At 41.0% G+C, this 26,890-nt stretch overlaps 1 protein-coding gene across 7 annotated transcripts in view; it reads right to left on the bottom strand.

The window, feature by feature from the left end:
* Positions 1-21,899, bottom strand: part of csnk1db (casein kinase 1, delta b) — a 53,712-nt gene extending 31,813 nt beyond the window's left edge. For 4 of the 7 annotated variants that reach the window (XR_011603448.1, XR_011603449.1, XR_011603450.1 and 1 more), the window contains exons 1-3: positions 21,395-21,858; positions 10,506-10,616; positions 10,007-10,155 (exon numbers count right to left, since the gene is read on the bottom strand). Coding sequence is in view for 4 of the 7 variants with exons in the window: in XM_070989879.1 (XP_070845980.1) it covers positions 10,007-10,155; positions 10,506-10,616; positions 21,395-21,470 (336 nt within the window). In the remaining 3 variants the exon portion in view is untranslated. Of the gene's footprint in view, positions 1-10,006; positions 10,156-10,397; positions 10,617-21,394 lie in introns of all 7 variants that reach the window. The other 3 variants (XM_070989880.1, XM_070989881.1, XM_070989882.1) reach the window with 3 other exon arrangements.
* Between the last annotated feature and the right edge of the window lie 4,991 nt (positions 21,900-26,890).

Below are 26,890 nucleotides of genomic sequence, written 5' to 3' on the forward strand. Positions count from 1 at the left end.
ATCATAATATTTCTTATCATGCTTACGCCGATGATACACAACTTTATATTTCTGTGTCATCACATGACTACAGTCCCTTACTTTCACTGAGTGAGTGTATTCATCAAATCAATGAGTGGATGTGCCAGAATTTTCTTCAGCTTAATGCAGAAGTGATTATATTTGGCCCCAAAAATTAAAGGTCAAAGATCAGTGCTCACCTGAATTTTAACAACCATTTAAAACTGATTAACAAATCAGCCTACTACCACCTGAAAAATATAATCAGAATCAAGGGATGTCTGTCCAAAGAAGACATGGAAAAACTTGTTCATGCATTCATTTTCAGTAGGTTGGACTATTGCAATGGAGTCTTTACTGGCCTAAACAAAAAAATCAATTAGGCAACTACAGCTGATTCAAAATGCTGCTGCACAAGTCCTTACAAACACCAGGAAAATGGACCATATCACACCAGTCCTCAAATTACTACATTGGCTTCCTGTGAGTCAAAGGATAGACTTTAAAATCTTACTGTTGGTCTACAAAGCATTAAATGGTCTAGGACCAAAATATATTCTAGATTTATTAACTCCATATGCGGTATCCAGACCCCTCAGGTCATCAGGGACAGGTCTATTGTGTGTTCCCAGAATCAGAACCAAATTAAGTGAAGCAGCTTTCAGTTATTATGCTCCTCACCTGTGGAACAGCCTCCCTGCACACCTGAGGTCTGCACCAACTGTCAGCTCATTTAAATCAGGGTTGAAAACATTATTATTTGCTACAGCTTTTACTTAAAGTAAATGTATTTGCTCAATGGTTTTAATCATTCTAAATGCTAAATTATTGTCTTTTACTGGCTTCTGTTTTTAATTTTCCTTTAATTGTATTTTATTTTTATTTTGATATTCTCTTCTACTCTCTTTCTTTCTTCGAAATGTGTGATTTTAATGTATTTTTATGCTTCTGTAAAGCACTTTGAATTGCCTAGTGTATGAATTGTGCTATACAAATAAATTTGCCTTGCCTTGCCCACCGTGAAACATGGAGGAGGAGGTGTGATGGTGTGGGAGTGCTTTGCTGGTGACACTGTTGGTGATTTATTCAAAATTCAAGGCACGCTTAAGTGGCACCTTCAGTGCCTGCTGCCCCTTATCTCGAGGAAAGGGGCCTTTCTGTGTGGAGTTTGCATGTTCTCCCTGTGTTCACCTGGGGGATCATCCAGAAAATGAAACCACCCTCTAAAAACATGCATGAAGATCACCACCTGACCAATGGTGACAACGAAGAAAACTGGGTCACTGGGCGCTGGTCGGATGGCAGCCCACCGCTCCTGGTCTGCAGCGGAGGAAGGACTTACCAGGATGGGTTAAAGGCGGAGGAAAAATTTCACCAGTGCATGGCGTGTGTGTGCATGTGCATGTTGTGTGTGACAAAGGGCACTGTCTCTCTGATTTATCTTCTTCATTAGTAGTTTTCTCATAAGAATATCGGCAATAGTACTTTTTTGTGGCAGTAGGATTTTTATGGCATATACTAGTTTTTCTACAGTCTGTACAAATGTGCATATACATAGTTGTTATTCTATTCTGTATCCTGTATCCTGTACACTTTCTTTATTTTGACCTCTTTATGTCAATGTCCTTGCTCTTTGTAATACTTGCTGGCTGTAACGACTAAATTTCCCTGGTGTGGGATCAATAAAGCCTTATCTCTTCTCTAACTCATGGGTTAAGGGTTTCTTTTGAACAAACAGTTGGTGATTGTTAGAACAGTGGAATGCTAAACAAAGACAGGTTTGGTGAGTTATTTTGTTTATGCTGAGTTTGAATGAAGTGTGTTTTATGATGAGTTAACAAGGCAATTCAGCTAGTATTAGTTCTGTGGGCAAGAGAATCTTGAATTCAGAGGATGTATGATGTATATTTCTATTCAATAAAGAAATATATTTTTTGCAGAACATTACATCTCACTTTGACTTGACGGATATAAAATGTCATCACTTAATCATTTACTGCTATCAGACATTTCTGTGAAAATCACTGCCTACATCAGTAAATGCACCAATGATTTCATGGACACCAAGACGATCACAGTATCGGCCAACCAGAAACCATGGCTGATGGGGCAAGTCCACAGGCTACTGAGAGCCTGGAACGCTGCTTTCAGAGCAGGTGATGACGCTGGTCTGAGATCAGCAAGGGCCAACTTGTCCCATGGCATCAGACTAGCAAAGAGGCAGTACAGCATTAGCAGCCGCCACTTCACTGACAGCAGAGACACGAGGAGCCTGTGGCAAGGGATGCAGACCATCACGGACTATAAACCCAGACCACAGACCTGTGACAGTGAGATCGCTCTGCTGAACAGTTTAAATAACTTCTTTGGATGGTTTGAAGCTGACAACAACACCCCTGCACAGAAGACACCACCCCCTCCAGATGACCAGGTGCTGTCCCTGTCTCCAGCCAGCATGAGGAGATCTCGCTCCAGGATCAACACTCGCAAAGCAGGTCCTGACAACATTCCTGGTCGCGCTTAAGGACTGTGCAGAGGAGCTCACAGATGTCCTCACAGACATCTTCAACACCTCCCTGAGCCAAGCTGTTGTCCCCACCTGCTTCAAGAGCACCACCATCATCCTTGTTCCAAAGAAGACTTCTCCATCCTGCTTCAACGACTATTGCCCTGTGGCACTGACCCCCCATCGTCATGAAGTGCTTCGAGTCATGCACCACATCAAATCTGTCCGTCCTCCCTCCCTGGACCCCTACTAATTTGCATATCGGGCCAACCGGTCCACTGATGATGCAATCTCCACTGCCCTCCACTCAGCTCTCACCCACTTGGGGCCTCATTTATAAAACTTGCTTAAGCACAAAGCGGGGCTTGAAAGTTGCATACGCAACTTCCTACGCAAAGGCTGTGATTTATAAAAATAAACTTAGCGTGAGAATGTGCATACCGGTACGCCAACTTTGATGCTTGCGTACGAACATTTTGGAGACAGGGGGAACTGGCAACGCAGATGGTGAGGTGGTGAATTGAAGCCAGATTGATCTCATACATTTAATGTCATCACATATCAGACTTATAGACCCGCGTAATCATAAACACCCAAGTCTGCAGTGTTACAGATGTGTTCCTTTAGTGAGCCCTTAGGCCTACTACTGTATGCACAATGTTCATATGTCATACTTCCATCTTCAAATGATACAGAGCAGTGGATGGCACTGATGGATTAGTATTAATTGTGACAAGGTGTGTAACAATCATTCAATTTGCTGAGTAAGCATATAAAAAGTGCGGTGACACTCGTGTGTGTAGCAGAACTGGCCTCTAACTGACCTTCTCTTACCCTCTCTGACTTCTCATGGGAAACGGAGGTGTAAACCAGTCTAACCAATTGAATTATAGACCATCTGGTTTGCTTATAAGGAGATGTGATTTCGGAGAGAGACAGGATGTCTGGCTCAGTGAACTACTCTTCTCACACGTTGAAGGGGGAGAGCCAAAAGGTCAACGCCTTTGACCACCTTAACGGCTATCCCCTACCCAGGATGTCCCACTGTCTGGAGAGACAAATGACATGCCTCAGAGGAATCCACAAAAATCAGCAAATGCTGATGGGTTGTAAATTGGACATTCCTGAAGCAACTTGTGGTGTATGCTTGTGTGCTTTTTCTCAATACTCCAGGATAACCAAACTTCTATGTTAAACTTAACTTTTGATGTTTTCACCTTACAGGACTCATTGTATGCATAATATTGGTGTTTTCCCAGTATCTCCAACCTGAAGTATGACAAAGTTGTGATTTTAACTGTTTTATAAAGTTTGCCTGAATTTTTACCATTGAACCATACTGCCATCCAGAGGTTCCTAACCGTCAGACTGAATATGCTTGACTTGACACATTTATCAATAAGTAACCGTAATAGTGATAATCATTTTGGGCAAATATAGTCTACCTTTCTTTATTTCTTTATTTTGTATTAGTTATACCTTGAGTCATCATTCATATTAGGACGAGTATTATAAATTGTTACCACGATTATCGTTTAATGTTGTCATCCAATCATAGGAATTGCCTAACGCATGTTGTGAACAATGTTGAAATGTCATTGAAAATCGTCCATTCAAAATATATGTGATTGACCATAGTGAGAAGCAGATGAGCCCCTCGTATGAATCATTAATTAATTCCAGCTCCATGAGGTGAGATTACATTGCGCGTCACAAACCGTCTCACGTGTATGACGGCCTGCCCATTAGACATGCCCTGGAGCGAGATTTAAATGTCTGCAGTCGCGGCATGAATTCAGTGCGCGTTACTCAGTCTTGTCTAAAGTTATGTTACGTTATGTTTTAGTTTTGTTTGTTACTTCTTAGTTGTCTTAGTCTTGTACAGTCATTTTACTCTTTAAGTTTTTCCCGTCTTCGAGCTACTCAAAAGCCATACCGAGTAGCGTGATTTATTTTTCAGAAGACGTGTTTCCATAGTTTTGCCGTAAACTTTCATTTTTCTAAGTCACACGTTTTTGTTTTATTATCTGTAAATTTTAGTCAAATAATAATAATTTTGTAGACCCTTTTCGACCGGCCATCGAAGAGACTATCAATTTTGTTACTATCAGTCTAAAATAATCCTTCACGGACTCAACCGAACCAAAACCCTGCAGCCAGCTGTTGATCTGGGTTAACAACCATCCGGAGCTGTCCCTTATCTGTAACCGACACCATAGAACCCAGTTCGAGAGACATCACCGTCCAACATCAGCTCTTCACCTTGGTGTGCCTGGGCCTTCCACCGGACCACCGAGCAGATCGAGCCACGGACGAGCACCTGGGCATCTTCGAGTTAGTTCGGAGCAGAACTCACCGGGACGCCATCAATCCAGTAGGCATGCTCAGCGGGTTTGAATAAGAGTTGGTCCGTGAGGTTAAGATACTGCTAACTTTATGTTCGCATCCCTATTATCCCCTTACAACTACTTCTCACTATCGCCAGACTTGTTTGCCATTGCGTTGCCATAAGTTTCTTTTGTGTTCTGTCATATCACCTCATATCTTCTGTCGTACCATACATGATATATCATTCATTATCCATAATTCTGCTTAATAAATGAAATTTTGATTTAAGTCCTGGTTAGACGGTGTCCTTTTGAGCTGAATATATACGATCCCTGCATCCAGAGTTTACACTCAGATTATCAGACTGGTTTACCGTTAGTTCATTCGTTAGTATTTTATCAGCGTTATAGCAGTTAATTTCTGCAGTCCTTTTTAGCTGAGGAAGGTGGTGCCCCGTCATTTTATCAACGAATGCAACATCAAATTAAGGTAGTTCCCCTACATGTGTAATGCTGCACAATGGATGCGCTGGCACTGCTGGAAGATCACGCAAATGGTAGGATCAGGATGGAGAAAAGTTTTAGGGACCCCGGAGATTTCCTGGTCCATGATGATGACTGGCTAATAAGCCAATTTAGATTCCCTAGAGCGGTGCTCTTGGATCTATGTGCTGAACTGGGCCCAGTGTTAGATAGACCCACCCGCTGGAACCGCGCCATCCCGTACCAAGGATCAAGGCTACCTTGGTGTCCAGCGGTGTGGGCTCGGGTGTGCTCTTGCCCCCACCAGTAGCAGATGCGCGTCGACGGTGCCATGCCACTCTCTTCTTGGCCTCCACCTTCACATCCGACCACTTCTTTTTAATTTCTGCCACAGAACGCTCTGTGGCACTGGAACTATTCACGGCGGTGACGACGTGCTGCCACTCATTTTTTTATTTTATTTTATTCGTGACGCCATTACTGTGACCATCAAACAAAATATCCTTTCTGGCCTCCACCTCACCCACAAGCACCTCGATTTCAGTCTCTGTAAAATTTCTTTTTCTTTTCTCTGCCATGATCGAACGCAAAATGCCATTGAGCCGCAGGCATATTTATATGCAAAGACATTCATGAGGTACTTTGCATTGACCATTCATGGTAAAATGTGGGTGTGTCGGGGGCGGGATGTGAGGTGAATCCACCTGCGCAATCTTCCAGGTGGAGTGTGATTTATAAAGGGAAAATTGCGTGCAGGTGTGAGTACGCACGGTTTTATAAATCCAAATATTTTTTGGCGTACGCCATTTTCAGCTTTTGGGCGTACGCACACTCTTAGTGTGGATTCTACGCAATGTTTTATAAATGAGGCCCCAGGACATTAAGAACTCCTACATGAGGATGCTGTGAGGATGCTTAGACTTTAGTTCAGGTTTCAAGACATTCATCCCCAAGCAGCTGATACAGAAACTGGACTGTCTAGGGCTAAACACCTCACTCTGCAACTGGTTGTTGGACTGGTAGACCACAGGCAGTCCGGGTCGGCAGCAATAGGGCTGGGCGATAAAACGATTGCGATATGTCTCGCGATAGACAGGTCATCAATATTAATGAAAAATGCGTTTGATAAAATATTCGATAATTTTTTTTTCTTCGTCAGAAGAAACCTGAAGTTGCTAAGCGAGGTTGGTTGCATGAACAAAGGCTCTCGGTCTCAGGTAACCGAGCAACATAGGGAGTAATCGCTAATCAGTGAGAGAGACACGCTAACACATCAATCATGTAACATTATCAAGTTCGGTTGCGCCATCTCGTTGTCTCGTGTTTGATGCTTTGCGAGGAGTGAGATGAGAAACAGAAAGTGAGTCCTGCAGCAAGCGAAGAAATTGTCGATAAAACAGGGAAAGTCAGCTTGCAGTATGGCAGTTTTTTGGATTTTATAAGTCGGACCGTAGTCAGACCAATGTAGTCTGTAACTTATGCAAGACTGTCGTCCCCACCAAGACCGGTAACACCACAAACTTGTTTAACCACCTTAGCCACGCTCACTCTTTGGAGCGCAGCCGTATTCGCCAACGCCCGCCAACCGCAGCACCACCGTACAAGCAGCTGACCACCATGCAGAGGTGCTCTGCTTCAGTGCCTGATGACAAATCATCTAAAAGGCACAAAGACATAACGGAGGCAGCGGCATATCTTATAGCTAAAGACATGCTTCCGCTGAGCACTGTGGAGAAGCCAGGTTACAAACATCTCTTACACGTGCTTTAACACACTTGCAATAAAATTATAATTGAATAATTCATGTATGTTTAGAGTAAGAAGAGTGACTAAAGTTATTCATATGTCTAGGCTGGTTTTATAGCTCAGTCAATCTTACTGTACTGTCTATCATGTTTGTAGTTATGTTACAGATGTCAAGTCTACCTCAGTTTCTGCTATGTTTCCAAAACACTGCACATATCTGAAAACATTTTATTCACCAGAAGGTGAATCAGCTTGTGAACTTCCTGCACTAAACCTGTAGAAAAAAAGTTTTCAGGTTTCTCTCTGTTTACATTTTTATACTTTTTTTTTTTAGTTATTATTTGAGTGTTTTCCATGGTTGTGTTGACATTTCCTTTCCTTTCTGCCTTGATAGCTGAGGGGATTATAATCAGAGGAAGGTTAAATTTAAAATAAAAATGTTTAAATTGAATGTATTTTTCTCCTGATCCTTATTTTAAATAGGTCATAAAAAATATCAATAATTATCGATATCGACCAATATAAAACACTTATATCACGATAGAGTTTTCAGCCATATAGCCCAGCCCTAGGCAGCAACGCATCCAGCACCATCAAGCTGAACACAGGGCCCCCCCAAGGATGCGTGCTCAGCCCCCTCCTCTTCACCCTGCTGACCCATGACTGCATACCAACACACAACACCAACCTCTTCATCAAATTTGCAGACGACACTATTGTGACACTATTGTAATCATCAAGAACAACGACGAGTCAAACTATAGGGATGAGGTGAGCCAACTGGCTGCATGGTGCAGAGACAAGAATCTCTCTCTCAATGTGGAGAAGACGAAGGAGATTGTTGTCGACTTCCAGAGAGCCTCCATCCAACACCCGCCACTGACCATCAACGGTGCTACTGTGGAGAGAGTGAGCAGCACCAAGTTCCTGGGCGTACACCTCACTGGAGCAGCACCACCTCTTCACTGGCCAGGAAAGCTCAGCAGCGCCTCTCCTTCCTTCACAGACTGAAAAGAGGCAGAGCACCAGTCCCCATCATGCACACCTCCTACCATCAAAAGCATCCTGACCAGCTGCATCACTGTGTCAGACGGCGGCTGCATTGTATCCTGCTGGAAGACCCTGCAACGCATAGTAAAAGCAGCTGAGAGCATCATCGGTGCACCCCTCCCCTCCATCCAGGACATTTACAGCACATGCCTGTCCCACAAAGCACTCAGCATTGTGGGTCACTCCACCCATCCCACCCACTGCCTCTTCAGCCTCCTGCCCTCCAGGAGTGGAATGAGGAGCCTACGGGCCAGAACCAGCAGACTGAGAGACAGCTTCATTCACCAGGCCATCAGGATGCTGAACTCCCTCACAGCCCCCCCTTCCTTCTCTGCCCTCTGCCCCCACAAACTCTGGACACTGGATCTTTTTAACTTGTATATATTTCTTTTGTATTTTTTTATTTTATATTTAATATTACATTTTATTCTGAGTATTGCTTGACTTGACTTTTTAGGATTATAGTCAGGTGTATGATCAACAAATTATTTCAAACAGGTGCTAATGATCATCAATTTCACATGTAGGTTGAAACACAGTCAATAACTGAAACAGAAACAACTGTGTAGGATGCTTAAAACTGGGTGAGGAACATACAAATTCTGCTACCAATGTGAGGTTGTGAAAGACAGTATCATGTCACAGGTCATACACCATGGCAAGACTGAGCACAGTAACAAGACACAAGGTAGTTATACTGCATCAGCAGGGTCTCTCCCAGACAAAGATTTCAAAGCAGACTGGGGTTTCAAGATGTGCTGTTCAAGCTCTTTTGAAGAAACAAAAAGAAACGGGCTAGAGGATCGCAGACGCAGTGGTCGGCCAAGGAAACTTGCATCAGATGAAAAACACATCAAGCTTATTTCGCTTTGAAATTGGAAGTAGCACTAACCAGTGGGATCCAGGTACACCCTGATCACTGCCCTGAGTCTGTCTGGGATTACATGAAGAGACAGAAGGATTTGAGGAAGCCAAGATGTCCGGAACAACCAACTAGCCGAGTTCCTTCAAAAACTGTGAGCAATTGTACTTAGGAGAATTGATGCTGTTTTGAAGGCAAAGGATGGTCACATCAAATATTGATTTGATTTAGATTTCTCTTCTATTCATTCACTGCATTTTGTTAATTGTACAAAATAAACTATTAACACTTAGATTTTTGAAAGCATTCTTAGTTTACAGCATTTTTTCACACGTACCTAAAACATTTGCACAGTACCGTACATCATTCTGCACAGCGAAGCTCAAACATTCAACTGTGTGAAAAAGAAGGAAAAACATATCTTTGAGTGGACTGGGACTTTTGGAAACCATTGCTGCCTACAAGCTTGCCTACAGATTTAGACTGAAGTGTACATATCTCAGAGTCAAGTTTGCTAGGATTATTAACTACAACTGACTCAGTTTATCACACCATACTTTTGCCCTTAACAATATTAATTTGAGTCTTAACAAAGCTAATTACACCCACTGTGAGCAAGGGTTTAATTTCATTTAATTTCATGTCTGTTATGGTCCATTTCCCCTTAACAATGCACTATTGTGTTTGATGTTGCACTCTCAAAACATCAGACCATCTCCCTGAAATGCATTTTATTAATTACTTTCTATGGGCAATCCCAATAAAAGAGGCTTTCTTCTTCACTGATACACTGTTCACTTCACTGTTCATACATAAAAAACAATTTTATGGCACAATTTTCTTTACAAAATTGATACAACAGAAAAAGAAAAAAATCTAAAAATTCTAGTATCAAGTTAACTCCATATATCTGTCAGTGATGCTCTGGATTAGTGGTGGAAAATATGATGTTATCTGACAGTAGAATATGGGATGTGTGTGGGCAGTGGTTAGAGGGTACAGAAATTGTGTGTGTGAGGTAAGTGCTCTCACCATCTGATCAGCAAGCAGCAGTACTGTCTTAAGACTGAATTTGCGGGAGCAGAAGTTGAAGAGATCCTCCAGACTGGGCCCCAGCAGTTCCATCACCATCACATTGTAATCACCTTCTGCTCCACACCACTTTATTGTTGGAATGCCCACTGCAAAATCATGGGAGTTAATGCAATTACAACGATAAGAACACAAAAATGTAGCCTTAGGTCATCTTCAATAGGATCATCATGGAAAACATAAAGCATTTGCTGATGTGTGTGGGTTGAAACTTCAGTAACATCAAATTCTTTGCAGTGTGCACTATTACGGTTTTCTGGCCTGCTCCCTCTACTCAGGGTAGCAGGGGGCAAACAAACTACACGATAATGCTATTTAGTGCAGTACTTACAGCTGAGCCACCATTCCATTCCACCACATATGCTATTAGGGTATCAAGGTTCAAGGTTCAAGGCTCAAATGAAATAAGAGGATTTAAGTATGTGAGCTGACACATCACCTCCTCCTTGCATCATCTTGTAGATCTTGCTTTCGATGTGGAGTTGGGGGTGTTTGGTCTTCACACATTCCAACTTAATTGCAACCTCTTCCCCCACTGAAATATCTGTGCCTGGAAAAGGACAAATTTTAAAGTATCAGTTCATCAAAACTACAAAAACTAGTGCATTTTGCTAAACCTTAATTGTTATCTGCCAAACTTTTTAAATATCGACTGCTTAGACATCCTGCTTCATGTTTCTTCTATTATTATTTGGACAGACTATGCACAAAAAACCTTAATTAAGATGTGATGTACTAGGTTTTAGCTAACTGCAGTTTTTCACCAGCAGTCCCTGGGCAGGTATGTCAAGTCCACCTCAGTTTCTGCTATGTTTTCTGCTATGTTTCCAAAACACACCACAAAGTTCCCAGGTTTCTCTCTGTTTACATTTTTACACTTTTTTCACAGTTATTATTTGAGTGTTTTCCATGGTGTCATTGACATTTCCTTTCCTTTCTGCCTTGATAGCTGAGGGCATTATAATCAGAGGAAGGTTAAATTTAAAATAAAAATGTTTAAATTGAATGTATTTTTCTCCTGGTCCTTATTTTAAATTGGAAAAATAGCAATAATTATCGACCAATATTTACAATTATATCTTGATAGAGTTTTCAGCCATATAGCCCAGCCCTATTTGGGGTCTTTTTCACGAGGGAGGGAAGGAAGGAACGGAGGTCCATAAGCAAAATGGGGTGGCAGTCCACCACGGTGAAGAGGGAGCTAAGCCGGAAGGCGAACCTCTCAATTTACCATTCGATCTACATCATGAACTATGGGTAATGGCCAAGAGAACAAGAACAGTAGTACAGGTGGCTGAAATTAGTTTCCTCCGCAGGGTGTCTGAGCTCAGCGTTAGATATAGGGTGAGGAGCTCAGACATCTGGGAGGGGCTCGGAGTAGAGCTGCAGCTCGCATCGAGAGGAGCCAGTTGAGGTGGTTCGGGCATCTGATGAGGATGCCTCTGGGACGTCTCTCTAAGGAGGTGTTCCGGCATGTCTGACAGGGAGGAGACCTCAGGGCCAACCCAGGACACGCTGGAGGGATTATGTTTTTTGGCTGGCCTGGGAACGCCTTGGTATCCCTCAGCAGGAGGTGGTGGAAGTGGCTGGAGAGAGGGCTGTCTGGGCTTCCTTGCTGAGGCTGCTGCCCCCGCGACCCAGACCTGGATAGCCAGAAGACAACCAGTACTGTGTTTATCTCAACATTAGACTCAGTTGGCTTCCGTCAGAATGGACACAAACCTACTCGCTGTTTTAACCACACTCTCAAACTTGTTCTAACATATAGCATTGAAATTGAACACTTAATAGTCTCCTCACAGAATCCTCTTTTATCGGACCATCATCTAAAAGCGTTTGAATTCATAATACCAGACCACTCGCCACTAGCCATTCCTACATTCCTGTCTGATAGTGCTGCAACTAAATTTAAGGATATGATCCCATCAGCATTTAATTCAATGCCATGTCTCAATACAACAGAGGATTCCTATGCTAACTAACTAATCTATGCTAGTCCAGTCCTAATTGACTACCTGGTTGATAGTGCCAAAGGTACATTGCATATGACACTTGACTCTGTTGCCCCTCTAAGAAGGAAGATAAAAAAACACAGAGAACGTTAGCTCCATGGTATACCACCCAAACCCACAAATTAAAGCAAGCTTCACGAAAAGGAAACGCCGATCCACCAATTCGGAAGAATTTCGTTTCGCGTGGCAAGACAGTTCAAAACATACAAAAAAGCCATCTGCAGTGCTAGGGCAGCCTATTACTCTTCACTAACAGAGGAAATGTAATAAAACCTCTTCTTAAAAAGCTTACTCTTAATTCAGGTGGCCAACTATAGACCTATATCAAACCTCCCTTTCTCTCAAAAATTCTTGAGAAAGCAGTTGCTAATCAGCTGTGTGACTTACTACGCAACAATAGTTTATTTGAGGATTTCCAGTCAGGATTTTGCATGCATCATAGTACAGAGACAGCACTGGTTAAAGTAACAAATGACCTAATTGCATCAGAGAAAGGACTTAGTCTTGTTAGATCTTAGTGCTGCATTCGACACCATTGACCATGGCATCCTAGTGCTGGGCAGCATATGAACGAAAATGTGTATCACAGAATTTTTAGAAAACATTTTAAATCTTTAAGTTCAGCTCATGAAAAATGGGAGCAAAAACAAAGTGTTACGTTCATATTTTTGTTCAGTGTATTCACATAAAAAAGAAGAATAAGGGTGAGAAGTAGTAGTAGTAATAGTCTCGCCTTGGGAAGTTTCTCATGTGTTTGTTTAACATGTAAAAAGTATTCTTAAGTCATGTGACTGCTCTTATGATCTCAAATGCATGGGTGATGCAACTTCTTCTGATTAATCTTGATCACCCTGTCACGGGGTTCTCCTTTAAAACACAGGCGTAGTTGAAAAGATACTGTTGGTGTTATTTATTTGCCGGCCTCCCAAGGTGCAAACATATTTACAAAAAGTGAAAAACAGACAAAAAGAAAATAGACCAAAGTTCAAATAATATTCTAAAAAAAAAAAAAAAGAGTCCTTCAATAACTCACAATAGCATTTTTTCCTCCAAAGAAACAACTCACAGTCTGGAGATCAAGCAATGTTACCTCCTCTGTAACCAAGCCAAGACTCTCCATCCAGGGCCGAGCAGCCTCCTTTTAAACCAGTTGCCCCTCCCACTAGGCTCGGTATACACATAAAAAAACATATTCAGCATTTTCCTTAACCCTATCCATATATATAGTCTCCCAACTTCCACTATAAATAGAGCAAAAATAGTATTTATTTTCATGAATGTTCCCCTTTAACCATCCTTAGTTATTCATCACAAAATTAACTTTACAAACAAAAAACAAATAATAACGTAGGTCACATGATCATAAAAACGCGCGAGGACAGACTATTTAATGCAGCAATCAGTTACGCCCCTGTTTGCCCAACCAAACTACGACAGCGGGAGATAGTAGGGTGGACATGCAGCACACCTCCACATGGTAGGTGGAAGGTCACATGGAAAACTGCGTAAAGCCAGCTGTGTTCGGAAAGATTAGCATAGCAACGCAGCTAGATGATGGGCACCGCATTGCTGTAAGAAGGCACAATGAAGAGGTAGACCGTAAACCGTATGTAATAATATAGTTGTGGAGACTGCTTTGTTGTTTCTCTCCGGCTGTGACATGCAATGACACATTTTGCTGCTTCTATGGCACTGATGCTGTTTTCTCCAATTAAATGTTGCATTTTTTCTTGATTAGAGAGGGTTTTAAAATCATCTGTTTATGTTTAATTTTTGAACTTGGTTCTCTGTTACATTTTAATAGGAAATGTTCTGTTTCATTCTCTCTTCATATAATAACACTTCCCCCCTCTACTCACTCACTCACTCACTCACTGTTGATTTGTATAGATTCAGCTGAAATCATACCATACTTGTTGTGAATTTATCCCTTGATTAGTATTTGAGAGCATAAAGTCTAATATAGCTGTAAATTGTTACTTTTTCTTTGAAACTGTGAAATTAAATTATTATTGTGGAACTGTAGTAATTTTACGACTGTTCATTTGAATGCTTATGCTAGATTAGGCAGGAAAATTTGTTGGCACACCAGCCCCACCAAGAATTTTTTTCACCAGCCGCCACTGCCATATATCGTGTTCCTTAAAATCGGTGAAGTCACAGCGACCTTTACCATTGACCAGGTCAACACTTTGCAAAGCCTATCTCTGAACAGGCTAATTACTGAAATGAGTCCTTACTGACATTACAACAAATACACTCAACATTAACTAGACTGCATCATTAAACACAGACAGAGAATCTAGTTTTTGTGCCACATAAACCTCATATCACTAATACTTAATTTACATGACTTTTGCCCAGTAACTTTGCAACGATGGCAGCCGAAACAAATCAGAATCAGAATCAGCATTCCTTTATTGATCCCCGAGGGGAAATGGCAGAGGTTGAGCTGTAAGAGAAGGAAACAAAACCAAAATTTCAAAACAAAGGTCTCCTTACATAAAATGTTTAAATGTGAAAAGTCCCTGGGGCTGACGGGCTGCTGGTTTATCTGATATCACTGTGTTGTTGTTGTTCCCACAATGTCATAATTAATACTGCTCCATCACTGCAACTGACCAAAAGCAACAAAGTATCGAGAGCAGAAGAAGGTGATGAATGAATGGGTCAAGCAACATCACACGGGAAAACTTTCTGTTACATTGTTATTGTTATTATTATTATTGTTATTTTTTACTTAATTCACTTATTATTTTCAGTTTCTTTTTATTTTCAGGTTTCCTTTTGTTTAGGCAATAAAACTGATTGGTTACAGTTAGGCAACAAAATTATTTGAAAGATGGTTAGGTTTAAGAAAAGATCAAGGTTTAAGTTACAATATACTCTTTCATATTGTGAACCACTTAGAAACTTCTCCCACGTACTTATTTTTCCACTCTTTTTTCTCAAGACTCAAAGCTTCAAAATCAAAATAGCGTGATTGCTCGGTTACAATGATAGTCCTCAAGCAATTATGATGTAGGAACAACACAGACACTGTAATATTAAATCTCATTGAGCTTATCTCCAAAGTCCAGGCTATGTCATAAGTAAACCATGTATGCATGCCCAAAGTGCAGGCATGTAACTGGAGAAGTCAAGAAGCTTATCTGCCATCTAAAAACCTTTCATGCCTTGTCAGATTCCCACTTTCAAATTGTTTTTTGCCAGAACAAGTGCCAAAGAACATGTCACAATCTAAACTGTACAAAGTATTTCAAGAGACCATATAAGTCAAATTAATAAATTGATGATGTTTCTGGAGAATTGGAGCTTTGTAATATGTTGAATGACACTGATAGGAAACCAGCTGCAGTAGAAGCCACAACTAATCTCACACCTGAATATGTTACAGGGAATTCAAAAACACTTAATGATCCTTTAGCTGCATTTGTAGCCCAAATGTATTCCTTGCCAACTATAACTCTGACTTATGTACAGGAGCATTACCTGTGCAAAAAAGTCATATATCTGGCTATGGTCAATCTCTGTCAATCTCTATCAGATGCCTTACAGATAAAGTTTTATTTTGACAATGTAGAAACCACGCATCCCATAGGATCTTAACCGAAAATACACAAAAAATTCAGTATACTCTAGAATATCTCTCTGTAACATCAAGTTATTTATAGTGTTATACTGTCAAGTCAATATCAAGTTTACTGCACAGCTGTAATATTGGTCAAGACTTGTAATCAGCCTTTTCAGAAATTACGTTCAACTATGTGCAAGCTAACTGGCTAGACTAGCTAGTTTGGCCTGCATTACTATGAAGAGATTAAACTGACTGCCGTAAATTATTATTAAAAGTCTGCATAGCCTGCACCCTTTCAGAGGTGACTGATGCCTTCATTAACTGGAAAAACCAGTGTGCCCAGTGGGATCAGAAACATTACCGCATGGCTACTGTAAACTAAAAGAAGAAACCTTGTCAAACTGAAAATGGCAAGCACGTTGGGTTGTACTAGGTACACTAGAACAGGGCAGAACTGTGCTGTTGTCCAGCTGCTGTCATCTTCAGAAGTGACAGAAAGTAGGGATCAAGCTCGCTGAGGCTGCTCATTCATTTAGCTGCCTACATTATTTCGCTGACAAAAATGACAGCTATCAGATTTGATTAATAGGTTGTTTGCACATGAAGTAACGTCACTCTTTTGTTGTGGTGCGAACTGCAAATGGAGGACCAGAAGTAACTACCTTCATTGAAAGAATTACAACTCACACTCAAAATGCCAATGTTGTTCACTGTTGCTCAAATCAATCAAACCAAGAAACCAGGAGTTTTGAGTACCAAAAGTAACATTAGCTATTGTTTTAAATCTCTGGTAATCAATATAAAGTAATAATTACAGGCAACACGACTAACATTTCACGTAACATAGCGTTAACGGTGAATGTACAGTACCCAGTCTTCTTTCAAGGCAATCCAGGTCTTTAGTGGCATTTCACCAGACCTTTGCGTGCGGTTAACATACAGTCTTTCCCCTACCATTGTACAGACCTGGCGGACTGCCAGGTCAAGGAGACCCCCCGCCAGGCCAAAAAAAATCAATATGCCAAAAATAAGCCACCTATCCATTCATTCATAAATCAATAATCATTTACATTTAGGAGCTCCTCTGTGCAGCGCAATGTGAGTCAACCTGCTTCGTTGCCTATTAACGATGCGAGTACCGCTGCTGAGAGCGCGGGAATATTTTATGGGATATTTAAGGTTTGTAGCTAGCCCCCTATCGTGCAATTTTTGCACATTTGGCAGCGTCGGCTTGAAGAGCCAGCTTCTTCTTGTCTGGCAGTTTCTCTGCACCTCCTTTTTGTTTTCTCTCCATTTTCAAAGATCCTAACAGATTACGTTACCGATGCAAAAGGGGAAGTATTTCATGATATGATTGGTCGTCACGTGTCAGTGAAGAATATAACCTATGGGCCGCAGACCAGCGTGTGTCGAGGGCCAGTCAGTGGTTATGAACAAATTCAGGGCCTGTCAGTGGCAGGACCAAAGCGAAAGGGGTTGGTGTAACAATGTGACTGAGCCAGCCCAATGTCAATGGGGCCGCTGATCAACTGTCTGGTATTATGGGCCGGTCAGACCAATCTTTAAAATAAAAAAAAAAAAGTGGCTGACTGTCGGCCGAAATAGCACGTCGGCCCACCGGGAAAATGTCCAGTATGCCAGAAGATCAGTCCGTCCCTGCTGGTAACCCAGGCAAAAAAAATACAGTGAAACATAGAACATCTGGCTGGGATCCCGAATGGCTTAATAACCATTAATACTAGAGATCGACTGATTTTTCCCTGATTTCCCTGATTTTTCAGGGCCAACACCGATACCGATTATTAATAATCAAGTGAAACCGATAGCCGATATTTAGAACCGATATTCGCTTGCAGCAAAAATTAAAATTTTAGTGTCAAAATTTAGAGTAACACACCTGGGATTAGAATGAATACAGTATACTGTTTGTTTGTTTGTTTTGTGTACACTAAAAAAAGACCTTGACATTTTGTAAAATAACACAGACACAAAATCTTCACTGAAATGCCTTTAAGTTTAATTATTAATAAAAAGTGCAGGGGTCTTCCAGCAACATTTCTTAAAACTCACTCAAATGAATAAATAAATAAATAAAATAGCTCCCTGAATTTTTGAAACATCAACAAAATAAACAGAACTGAACTATTCTGAAATTTGGGTCTGAGTTAGTACTCCCAATTCAGTAGCAGGAGGCATGCCAGCGCCACAGTTTTCATATCTTCGAGCTTGGAAAAGCTTTTCATTACACACGTGAGTTGTAGATGCGACGGTACGGAACACACTAAGAATAATCTCCTCGACGTGTGCTCTCTGCCTCACTCATATCCCTGGACTTTACGAGTGACGGGCAAAAAGACGATCATGTAACACCAGTAGTTACGTTGCTGCATCATAGTGTCCTGAGAGCACGAGTGCTGAGGGAGAGGCGACTGGCGGTGTTGTTCATTGATAAACCAGGAGCCGCCCCATGGGCTGAGACACATTAGGAGATTTATTATTTCCCCAAAGTAACGGTAACCGAAAGGGCCTATATTATTGTGCGTCTGGCCACAGCTATAAAGCGGTTGCAGCAGGTATAACGAGGTGTCCAGTATCAGAAATGAATGGACGACGCTGAGGCGTGAACCGTCCGACGCGAAGCGCTGGCTCAACCAGCGTTTGAGCCAGCGCAATAATTTAGAACAATCAGGCTATTTGACCGAAACTTTTTTATAAGTGTCCTACAACACTTTTTAACGGACACCCTGCAGCCATTCAGAACCGAGAATTCATCCAGACCATGGCATAAGCCTTGTTGAAGTTGTGAACAGTTTCATCTCCAGAGCCAAACAGCAGGTTTTCCTCCCTTATACTTGCTATAGTCTACCTACTGGTATGTCGTTATGTCTTTTTGTTATTAAGTAAGGAACTTCAGGTCATGTTCACTTGGTTACGTCTTTTTTTTTTTTCGTCGTATGCTTGATGTGATTAGGTAGTAGGTCGGTGAAATGTCAACTCTGGGCTGTTTGCACTACATCACGACCTTCACAATCCCAATGTGCTCGGACTGTTGAATGTTCAAGCTGAAGAGGAGGAGGTGCAGGAGAGGCCAGCAGTCCAGAAATCCTCATCCTGAAACACTGGATGTATTTTGTGAGCGATTTCGCACTCAGGTATTTACAAGTATTTGGAATGTTAACTTACTATTTGTCATTACTGCCAAAAGAAAGCTGCATACTAATTTAGTATTTGTAAATGATCAATTATCAAGATAATCCAGACATCATATGTTTTTCTTTAACAAGGTGATGGAGCCATATCTAGAGCACCTAACAGCTGAACTAAATAAACAGTTCCAACAACTGCACATCCTGAGGGCATTCAGTGTCCTGGGTCCACAAACAGCCAAGAACCCAGACCAAGATGTTCCTGTAAGTCACCTTAAGACCCTTGCTGCCAAGTTTCCTCTCACGGATGAGGAGGCACTTTTAGAGGAATGTCCTTCATTTAAAGAACACCTTCTGACTGGTGTGCTAAAGGTGAGAGACATTTTAGACAGCTAGCCTTGTCCACAATCAAGTATCTTATTCATGTGCCTTGTCTTCTGCTTAATCTATTTGCAGGACAAGCCTCAATTGGCTGTCATGAGTGAGGTGGCAGCAGAGTATGGTGAGCTTGGTTAGCTGTATCCCTGCCTGAGCAAGCTTGCAGCCATTGCACTCACTGTTCCAGTGGGCAGTGTGAACTGTGAGTGGGATTTCTTGACCATGAACAGGGTACACACATCTCACTCACTCACTCACTCACTCACTCACTCACACTATAAAAGATCCTTAAATGTAACAATTTACTAAATAAACTTTCTGGATTTTTGGTAGGTAAAAACAGACCTCAGGAACAGGTTGCAGGGGGATCACTTGGCCTGCATGAGAATTTCCATTAATGGTCCCCCTGTGGCAAAATTCCCCTACCACAATGCCTTGGTGAAGTTCTTCTCTAAACTGAGAAAAATCAAGTGCAGCACAGAACAATGCACACTGTGGGGTTGAAGCCCATGTGTAATCAAGCATATTGCCATTCGCATGCAATAAATACACCTTATTAAGTCACCGTCTCCTTGTGATCTTGAATACAGTCTGGGTGAACAAAAATTTGAATGCAAATATAATAATTGCAGAATTGCAGACTGCTGGCTGTGCCACCTGACTTAATCCAACTGCAGCAATACACCATCCCACGCATCTCGTCTGTTTAGGGTTTTTTCGGTGGGTGCCACCAGGCCTGAAAAAAATTCCAGGGGAAACACTGACATAGTACAAACAACCATAATGTAAATGTCAACATTCAGCACCGCCGCACTGTAAGTTTGTTGCTCAGTTAATCCACTGGATAATAATGCATGCACCCTTGACAAAACAAAATGACAGTCACCCCAGAGCACTTGGTACCGAGGTTGTGGACCCAACTGCCACCCAACAAAGTTGTATGCCTCCATATGTTTGTATCCTTTCATTTGTTGTCTAGTGTAGAACTGTCTGAATCACCAGGTAGGTGGTTATATCTACTGCCTCAGTAGCAGGCAAATCTTTTAGTTGAGTTGAAAAATCGCTCCTCTTCGTAACGTAAGGGTCACATCCAACACACATTCTGATTTTCTGTTAATACCTTTCGCTTGTAATCTAACCTAGCCTAGCCTAGTAAGAACTTTCCTTCATCTTATCCATTGCAGTTTTCACTTCGGGCCTCCATCTGAATTTAACATCACATGACTACAAACAATCTATTCCTTAAGTAGTAAAATGAAACTCTTGACTGTTGCCTGCCAAATGTATTACTGGGGTGAATTATGTCCATGGTGACTGTTCAGTGTCTCATTCCACTCCAACCATGTATTCATTGGCCAATGGTAGAATATAACTAAGTACATTTACTCACGTACTGTAATTAAGCACAATTTTGAAATACTAGTAATTGGGTTATCTCTATTTTCTGATACTTCATACTTTATTACATTTAAGAGCAAATATTGTACTTTTTACTTCACTACATTTGTTTGATAACTAATTACTGCTAGTTATTCAGCATATTCAGATTATTAATATAAAATAAAAAATCCAATCAATACATTTATGCACTATTAGGCCAGCAGTATAAAAGTAAGCAAAATGAGCCCCACCTTTAACATGTGCGACATTAGAGTGATGAATGCACTTTCAGTAATTTTAGCATACTTTGATGCTAATACTTTCGCACCTTTACTTAAGTAAGATTTTGAATGCAGGACTTTCACTTGTTGCAGACTACTTTTACATTGTGATATTTCTACTGTTACTTAAGATCTGTGTCCACCACTGCAACTGCAATTTGCTGAATTTTCATATACCCAGCTTTGTTCCACTTAAATTACAACCTTACACACTGATTAATCTAAGACTGCAGAATTGAAGTTTTCACTGAACTAACGTAAAACATTGTAAGTTAAACAAGCTAAATTGTGCTATTTGCCTAGAATTTCTACAATGTCTGTAGTGCCACAAATCGGTCAAGGTATTTCAACTGACATCACATTGTTTGTAATATGAGAAGACATCTTACAATAGTTTCCTTTGCAAGACAGCGGTGGGGAAAACTTAACAACTGGCTTGCAGACGTAACCGGAAGTTGCTACAAACATGACATGATCGTTGTGTACTTTGGACTCGGAATTACAAAATGTTTCGAGAATATACAAGGAAGTTGACGTTAACAAATTTTACTCACCTAAATAGATGTCCCCAAAAGATCCACTTCCGATTTTTCTGCCTAGTCTGTACCGGTTCCCCACTCTCAGCTCCATTTCGCTAGTAGCCAACGTTACGTCTGTTGCTTCTTTTGTACCTTGGCAATTAACGTTGTTTATTATAATTGTTCAGCTTTTACCCTTTTGTTTACGTTACATCGGCAAATATGTCCCCTTCCCTAGATAGGTTACTTGCTCCTTAATTCACACTCCTCCGTCCCCCTGAATCCCAGTTCCTTCTTCAACATTACAACTTTCACCATCCCTTTTTTATCTTTCTGAAAGACAAAGACCAATAATATTGATATCTTCCAATACTGTGAAACGCGTAGTTTATGTCATCCTTATTTTAGGGGTCATTACAACCAAAAAAAACGTAAGGATGGAGACGGATTTTGCTGGTACATTTCTCTCTACTCGAAGGTTGCTTTTCTCTACTATCGGATTTTTCCTCTACTGTGAAAGCTGTCGTTCGGCAATTGCGTCACTTCCCCTAGCAACTAAAGGCAAATCTGGAAAAAGCCTCGAGACAGTCTAAATCCAAGACAAATGTTAGTCCATTAAAAAAGTAAAAGTAAACAGCCGCCTGGCACAAAATATATAATTTTAACTACCTACTTAATATCTCTATGTGAAATCATCTATGTGAAAGTGAGAAAATGTGGTGTGGTATTTATTTTTTTGGTGACTTTTTACTTTTACTCCCTACATTTGAACACAAATATCTGTACTTTCAACTCCTTACTTCATAACATCCATCAGACAGGACTTACAACTGACAAACTAGTTTTGCTCTTGGCCTACGTGATTAACTGCTCAGAACAAGCAAAAACAAAAACTGAAATGATCAAGATCATTGTGAAAGCAGCAGCAAAATTCTTGAACATAAAAGATTTATGTTGGGAAAAAAAAACATACAGACCTCAGTCAAGGAGAGGGGACATTAGATAGCAGTCAGCAACGTCCATAATGCTCATTCTACAATGGAATGCTAGAAGTCTAATTGCAAAAAAGGGCAAGAGTATATCAAGGAATTAGCAGTAAAACCAGACATTATTTGTGTACAGGAAACATGGCTCAAACCAACTCTGGACTTTATTATTAAAGGATACTCTAGCATTCGTAAAGATAGACCTAGTGGAAATGGTGGGGGATGTGCAACTTTTATTAGACAAGGTATAAAATTCAGGCAAATAATGACAGAACAAGAATTAGAGGTAGTAGTCACTGAGGTGTGGATAAAGGCAGGAAGTATGAAAATAATATTTTTTTTATAATCCCCGTCAGTAATTAGACAAAGAAAAGATGGAATCCATCTTGGATGACTGGAGAGGGAAAGTAATCTGGTGTGGAGATTTTAATGCGCACAGCACAGTGTGGGGGGACCAAGATGACACAAATGGGGAAATTATAGAAGAAATTCTGGAAGAGAAAGAGATGGTATGTTTAAATAATGGTTTAGGCAGCAGGGTGAACCTGGCAAGGGGCACAGAATCAGCAATTGACCTCACTTTGGTCTCACAATCTCTTGCAGCAATAAGTAATTGGGAGCACAGTGGGTAGTGATCACTATCTGATATCTGTTTTATAGGATCCGATATCTGTTTTTATAGGACTAGAAAAGGATATTGACCAGAATAAGGGAGAAGGGAGATGGAAATTTGAGGAAGCAAATTGGAACAAATTCAGAGTATTGAGGGCAAAATGCAAATGATAGATATAAACCAACCAGTAAATGAACTGAACAATGAAATTTGTAAAAGTACAGAGGGAGCAGCAAAGGAGTCCATCCCAAGAAGTAGTGGGAATAAAAAGGAAAGACTAGTCCTATGGTGGACAAGTGAATGCACTAAAGCAATAAAGGCTCGAAACAAATTTTTTATAGCCTTAAAAAAATTCTTTCTATTCAGAATTTAATCATTTAGAAGAAACAACAAGCAGTAGTGAGGAGAGTAATAAGGAAGACAAAAAGAGAGTATTGGAGGAGATATTGTGAGTCACTAGGAAGGAGTACTCCATTGGATAGAGTGTGGGGTATGATTAAAAGAATGTCAGGTAATAGGAAAGAGTATTGGTACCCAATAATGGAAAGTGATAGGAAAATGGTAGTAAATAATGAGGAAAAAGCAGAACTATTAGCAAAGACTTTTGTTAAAGTACATAGCACAGGAAATTTGAGTGATGAAGAAAAGAGAGGTAGAGAAGGGACAATATTAAGAAACATGGAACCTATACAGGGTGAAGAGGAGTATGAAAATACAATTAACCTGCAATTCTCAGTGACAGAGCTGAATAATGCCTTAAAAAAATCTGGAAAGACAACTTGAGGAAAAGATCAAATAAGTTAGATAAAATAATCTTAGTGACCAAAGTAAAAAGATTTTACTGAAATTATATAATAGGATATGGGAAGATGGGAAATTGCCAGATCAATGGAAAGAGTCCATAATTGTTCCTATCTGTAAAACAGGTAAGGATCCAAGTTTGGCAGAGAGTTACAGACCAATAGCCCTAACGTCACATGTTGGTAAAATTATGGAAAAAATGATTAACGAAAGGCTAGTCTATTATTTAGAAAGGAGGGGAGAAATAAAATGCTATCAGAGCGGATTCAGGAAAGGAAGGAATACTGCAGACCCCGCTCTGTGTTTAGAACATGAAATTAGGAAAGCTCATTGTGTTGTGGCTGTGTTTTTCGATGTGGAAAAAGCCTACGACATAATGTGGAGGGAGGGGCTACTAATCAAACTGTACCATATGGGGATAAGGGGGAAAATGTACAGGTGGATTAAGCATTTTTTAACACACAGGATGATATCAGTGAGAGTGGGAAATACTTACAGTGGGAAATACATAGTAGAGAATGGAACCCCTCAGGGCAGTATTATAAGTCCAGTTTTGTTTTCAATGATGATAAATGACATATTCAGTAATACAGACAGGTCCATAGGGACCTCATTATTTGCAGATGATGGGGTTATGTGGAAAAGGGGACGGAACTTGGCACTCAATGCTAGGAAATTGCAGGAACAAATAAGGAAGGTAGAAGCTTGGGCTTTGGAATGGGGCTTTAGGTTTTCAGTTACAAAGACAAAGGCAGTTATCTTATCTAAAAAGAAAACACAAAACCAAATCAGCCTTAAACTACATGGACAAGAACTAGAAATAGTAGATTGCTTTAAGTACTTAGGGATTTGGTTTGACAAGAAGATTACATGGAAAAAACATATTTAGAAAGTAGCTGAAAAGTGTAAAACGATAGTAAACATTGTTAGGTGTTTGAAGGGCAAAGAATGGGGAGCAAACAGAGCATCTTTGAAATCATTATATGTGGAGTTAATTTGTTCAGTTTTTGATCACGGATGTATAGTGTATGAATCAGCATCAAATACAATGCTGAAAAAACTGGATATCATCCAATATCAAGCTTTGAGACTATGCTGTGGTGCCATGAAAACAACTCCAGTAGTAGCACTTCAAGTGGAGATGGGTGAGATGCCATTGGAATTGAGAAGAGAACAGATTTCATTAAACTATTGGGCAAACCTAAGAGGACATGAGGAAAATCATCCAGGTCAGAATATGATCAAACATGCCAAGAGAAAGGAAAAGGACAGGCGAGGAGTTTTGGATGGACAATTGAGAAGCGGGTTAAGGAAGTCGGGATAGCAAACAAAACTATAGGCCAAACTGTTCCTCTCTGACGTGCCACCATGGACAATGGAAGAAGTGAACATCAATTTGAAACTGTTAAAGGACCAAAAAGGAAAAATTTTAAGTGCAAACAAAGTTAACAAATACATAAATAGAAATTACTCGCAGTTTGTTAAAGTATACACAGATGCATCCAAGTCACAGAATAATAAGGTAGGGATAGCTTTTGTAATACCAGATTTAGATACAATGTCAAGTAAAAGAATAAGTGATGTCTTAGCAGTGTATACAGGGGAGTTATTGGCTATTCTGCTTGCACTGAATTGGATAGAGGAGGTCAGACCACAGAAAGTCTTAATAGGATCAGATTCGAGCAGTGCATTAGAAAGTATTAGACATAACCTTTCAAATACCAGGCTAGACATCATACTTGAGATAGGCCAAAAGATACATGTCACACTGCGGTGAGGTCGTCCTGTCTTGGGTTATTGTCTTGTCATTTCCTGTTTTATTTTGAAAGTCTAACTCTCCTCTCGTTTCAGATCACTTGCCCTTCCTCTTGTGTCACCTGTTCGTCATCCCTGATTCCTGATTGTGTCCACCTGTTCCCCATTACCCTCATGTGTTTAAATAGTCTGCGTCTCCCTTTGTCCTGTGCCGAAGTGTTTCGTCTTATGTCCGATCACCAAAGCCTGCATCATAGCTCACAGCCACAGTCTGTACTTGTAAGTCTTGTTTCCTCGTCGGAGTGATTTTTTGTTGTAACTTCTGTAGTTTAGTTTAGCATTTATAGTCTTCTGAGTAATTTGCTTTCTTGGTTTGCCTCCCTTAGGAGTGATTCTTAGTTCATATAGTTCATAGTTGTAGTGAGTCTAGCCTCCATCTTTTAGGAGAGTTTTTTGTTTCTGTCCTGTTCTTTCTATTTCTTTGTTAGCTCATTCTCCATTCGGAGAGACTTTAGTTTAAAGTTTTGTAGCCTTTTGATTTTCCTCTCTGTGAGTGATTTTGATTTTGATAATTTTAATAGATCCGTGTTTGAGATATTTTCCTCCTTTGGAGTGTTTTTTGTTTTCACTAGAGTAGTCAAGAATTCTCATAGATCAGGTTTCATAGCCCCTTTGTTTGCTCTGCATTGAGGTTGTCTTGACTCAATAAAAGTCTGCTCACTGTCATTCTCTGCTCCTGAGTCCTGTTTTGAGTTCGGGCCTGACAGTACACTTCGGCCAGTATGGACTCAGCAGAGGCTGGCCGGTGGGCGGCCACGTTACAGGCTCAGGAAGCCCGCATCTCTCGTCAGGAGGAGTTCCAGACGGCGATGGTGGGTCAGCTTGGCCAGCTTTCGGCCCAGGTGAGGGAGCTGACGGACCACCTGCGGCAGACAGCCCCACCATCAGCGGCGCCGGAACCCCCAGCTCCTGCTGCGGCCGCGTCCCAGGGCGTGGCCGGGATGGGAATCAAGTTGGCTTCCCCGGAGCGATACTCGGGGGAACCAGGACAATGCAGGGCTTTCCTTATTGATTGTTCCATACATTTTGAACAGCTCCCGCACGCATTCATCACAGACAAGTCTAAAATTGCATTCATGATTTCCTACCTGACAGGGAGAGCCAAAGCTTGGGCCGCCGCTGAGTGGGCTCGAGACTCTCCGCTTTGCTCCTCTTTTACAGACTTCAAAACTGCTCTCATGATGACTTTCGATCCTGTGTCGACTGACAGGGAAAAGGCCAGGGAGTTGAGCAGAGTGACACAGGGCCGGGACTCGGTGTGCGACTATGCTATTCGCTTTCGCACCCTGGCGGCGGAGAGTGGGTGGAATAACACCG

The sequence above is a fragment of the Chaetodon trifascialis genome, chromosome 21, assembly GCF_039877785.1.
Source record: "Chaetodon trifascialis isolate fChaTrf1 chromosome 21, fChaTrf1.hap1, whole genome shotgun sequence".
NCBI classification, from domain to species: Eukaryota; Metazoa; Chordata; class Actinopteri; order Chaetodontiformes; family Chaetodontidae; genus Chaetodon; species Chaetodon trifascialis.